The sequence below is a fragment of the Trypanosoma conorhini genome (assembly GCF_003719485.1).
Source record: "Trypanosoma conorhini strain 025E chromosome Unknown Tco_14.4_contig_00683, whole genome shotgun sequence".
NCBI lineage: Eukaryota > Euglenozoa > Kinetoplastea > Trypanosomatida > Trypanosomatidae > Trypanosoma > Trypanosoma conorhini.
Window position 1 is genome coordinate 1 of NW_021704778.1, and position 3,518 is coordinate 3,518.

A 3,518-nucleotide genomic window follows, 5' to 3' on the forward strand; every position below is an offset into this window, starting at 1 on the left:
GACCGAGGGCATCGCGGCGGCTGTCAGTTGGACTTCGTACTTGATCCCCTTCTCCTCCTCATTCTTCTTGAGCGCAGCCATGACGGACTTCAAGAGGGCCTGCGCAACGCTCAGGCTCACCGGCCCCTGCTGCTTGCCGTTGGCCAGGATCACGGCACAGTGGTGGCCCGCCTCCACCTGTTGTCGGAGCACCTGCAGCAGCGCGGAGTTCTCCACGGTCGCCTTGCTCGCCCGCAGCAGCTCGTCCGCCTCGTACTCGACCACCTTGCCGTCAGTGTCCTTCACTGACACCTTCTTCTCGGTCTCCTTCTCCGTGACAGCGGAGGCGGCGGTGTCGCTCACAACCACCAAGGAGTGAACGTTGTCGTTGAGCTCAGTCGGCCTTGCAGTCGTCGGGGGCTTGCTGTCCTTTTTCACGGCTTCGTCTTCCTTCGGCTTCGAGGCAGTCTCCAACCCTTTCTTGGTCTCACTCTTAGCATCACGAAAGTCTGTGGCTATTTTGCAATAAATACTTTTTGGAACTGCTGATGCTGGTACGCGTGTTAAATGCTGATTGGGCTCGGGAACCCTCTGGTCTATTGCGGAGGAATTGATCTCAGAATGAAGAGTAACAGGTTGTTCCTCATGCTGGCTTAAAGCGAAGTTTCCCACGTCATATATGGAATTCCTCCATGGGCCCTCCATGCCGTACGTGCTGCTCGCAGTGGCTGCGGGACCTTGGTCAACCCCCATGCCGTACATGCTTTTTATATCTTCTGTGGAATCCCGCTCAGCGCCAATGTCGTACGTGCTGCTTGTGTATTTTGTGAGGTCAGTGGAATCCATCATGTCGTAGACGCCACTCTTCTCCAACGCGGGGGTCGTAGCACTGCCATTTTCCCCGCTGCTGTCTGAAGCCGCCGGATTCAGTGTGCGTGTATTGATGAGGGGTTTAGGATCACTGCCAGGATTCATTGCACCAGAGGGGAGGTCTTGTTGACTAGGCTCATTATCATCGATGTCAATTTCAGCGTAGAGCTCCTCTTGCAGGGGGCTCGCACCTTCAGGTGGCATGCTTCTATTAATATTCCCTTTCCCATCATCATCAGTGCCCTGTGGGGAAGATGCAGTTATGAGCTCAGACGCGTTCTGGGTGCGTTTCTCAGCCTCCTCCTGGACGAGTTGCTTTTGTGTTTTGTCCGCATCACCCGCTTCGGCTCGCGCTGAGTCGCGACTCGGGGGCGGCTGGGAGTGGGGGTTGGCTTCGGTCGACTCCCGCGTGCTGGCTTTCGCGGACCCCCTCCGGGCGAAGACGGAGAGCGACCCGATAAACCACTTCCCAGACTTCCTTCGGAACGGCTCTGGCGAGTCGCCGCGCATGACGAATGCGCCCTTCTTACTGAGCGGCATTGCCTCCCGCCTCCACTTCGGCGCCACCCCGTGCCGTCCTTTCACCGCGAGGAAATTGCCTCTGGCTGGGAGGCAGAGGAGGGTGACGCTCACCCAGAGAGAGAGAGAGAGAGAGAGAGAGAGAGAGCGAGAGATGGGAGCGCAAACACCCGCAGAGGCACACATCGAGGCAAAACAACAAAAAACAAAAACAAAAACAAAAACAAATAACGTTCACTCGCCCTGCGCAAGAAATAGCAGAATAAACACAAAATAAAATAAAAAAAATCAAACACTAATGGAGAAAACGCCGTTATTATTCGACACGTCTTCGATGACATACGGATAGGAAGAAAAGAGAAAGACTAAGACACACAGATTCAGATACACGCGCGCCTGCATGTGGACGGAGGGACGGAGGGAGGTGCGTGTTTGCCACTTCACTGGGACAATGGGCTAGCTTCTTCGCGGAGCACAACTTGCGTTTGCCGATTCATGTGCCATCCTTGTGAATGCAGTGATGTGCCACCCATAACCGTGCTCCATCCATTCCTTCGTCCCTCCCTTCCCCACACGCCCACACATTCGCAAGCAAGAAGAAAATCAGGCGCTGCATACACACGCGCATGTGCGCCAAGCCTTATATTTTAAGTTCTGTCACTTCCGCCGCGTCGCGGAGCGTCCCCCCTCCTCTCCCTACCCAGACAAAAGACTTGGGGGGCGCAAGAGGGAGGACGGGCAACAACGCAACACAAGTCGCTAAGTACGCAAAATCGAAGTAACGGCGAAAAGCGGCTCAGCAGTCCCAAGAAGCTACACATGCACAGACACACACGCACGCCGGCACCGCAAGGGAGAGATAAAGAGAGGGGCATCCAGACAGAATTCATCACGTAAGTAAAGATATAAATAAGCAAACAGAAATAAAGAAGAATAACAAGAAACAAAAACCGAACGGAAAATCGCTCAGTTAGCCCCTTTTCACTTGGCAACGTCTCTCCTTCCCGCCTCTCTATAGGCGAGGGCACAAAAAAGCTATAAGCACAAGCGGCGCAGCGACAGCCACACCCACATGCAAACAGCATATATTTATATATATATGCCTCCATCAAGAAGCACTTCACAGAGTAATCACAAATAGTCCGGAAATTAAGGAAATATATGTGATAGGTGGCATTATTATTTATTTCTTTTTTTGTTGCCTCAACAGTAGTCCTGGTTTCCTAGGAAAGATACATACACAACCGGACGGTCGAACCATGGAAGCGGCGGAAAACGAAAATCAATATCAGTGCCGGTGACAGCTATGAGGGTCGACCCCCCCCCCCAAAAAAAAAAAAAAGAGATCAGAATACAACAATACCGGACTTTTTTTTTCTCTCGTGGAAGGAGGGGGAAGGAGAGCAAGGCGGCGCTTAACGAAAAAGCAGCTATAAGGAGCGGGGAACAGAAGGCAACGCCTCGTTACGTTTACACCCATTCCGCTGAGGCCGTCATCAACCGAGCCGAAGGCCCTAGCGTGACCCACCAGCACCGCACCGGCCTTCTCCCGCTTGCCACGGTGAAATGGTCCGTGCAATCAGGCGAGTCAGCGGACCCAGCATTGGGCGACCAGGGCGAAAAGCAGCTTGCTGGGGAGGAAGTTGGGCTTCAACTGTGCCGCGGATGCTTCGTGCCTCAATTCTTTCCACGAGCTTACGCGGGCAGCTGGCGAGGGCGACGGGACGAAGCAAGGTGGGAAGCATTTGCCCAGCTTCCCAGGCTTGAGGAGTGCGATAGTCACAATGCCCGCTTTCCAGGAGGCCGGAACGCCACCGTCGCTGATGCTTCTGTTGAACGCAGCCACGAATTCTTTGCGGGGGGCGAGGGGCAGTTGTCGCCGGGCTTCGCAGTGAAGCGAAGCCCGGCCCCGGCGCACTCCGGAGACGCATCTCCCGCGATGCAGCGTCGAGCTCCGCAAAGGGAAATCAGACTTGGCGGCGCACGCTCGCGCCCAGGTGTCGGTGCGCTCCTTTGTGGCGGTCGGTTGGCCATCCGCCACCGCAACCGGAGAACTGGCGGGGCGCGGGCGTAAACTGCCCTGGCGAGGCCTCAGCTTGCCGCCTCCGCCGGCTCCGGTCGGGAGCACCGCTCCTTCCAGCGAGCAACCG

The 3,518-nt window shown here is 55.4% G+C and overlaps 2 protein-coding genes across 2 annotated transcripts, besides 4 other annotated features; one reads left to right on the forward strand and one right to left on the reverse strand.

The window, feature by feature from the left end:
- Positions 1-1,389, reverse strand: Tco025E_08018 (PE-PGRS family protein; the record flags this gene model as incomplete). The annotated part of the gene is made up of 1 exon (XM_029374875.1): positions 1-1,389. A coding segment is annotated over one exon (1,389 nt), but the record flags the coding sequence as incomplete, so codon positions are not given.
- Positions 1,390-1,484: 95 nt separating this feature from the next.
- Positions 1,485-1,523: a microsatellite.
- Positions 1,524-1,560: 37 nt separating this feature from the next.
- Positions 1,561-1,600: a microsatellite.
- A 29-nt stretch (positions 1,601-1,629) lies between these two features.
- Positions 1,630-1,661: a microsatellite.
- A 622-nt stretch (positions 1,662-2,283) lies between these two features.
- Positions 2,284-2,329: a sequence feature (A-rich).
- Positions 2,330-2,674: 345 nt separating this feature from the next.
- Tco025E_08019 (uncharacterized protein) lies at positions 2,675-3,442 on the forward strand (the record flags this gene model as incomplete). The annotated part of the gene is made up of 1 exon (XM_029374876.1): positions 2,675-3,442. One exon carries the CDS (start codon positions 2,675-2,677, stop codon positions 3,440-3,442), a length of 768 nt encoding a protein of 255 aa, XP_029224977.1.
- Positions 3,443-3,518: the final 76 nt, after the last annotated feature.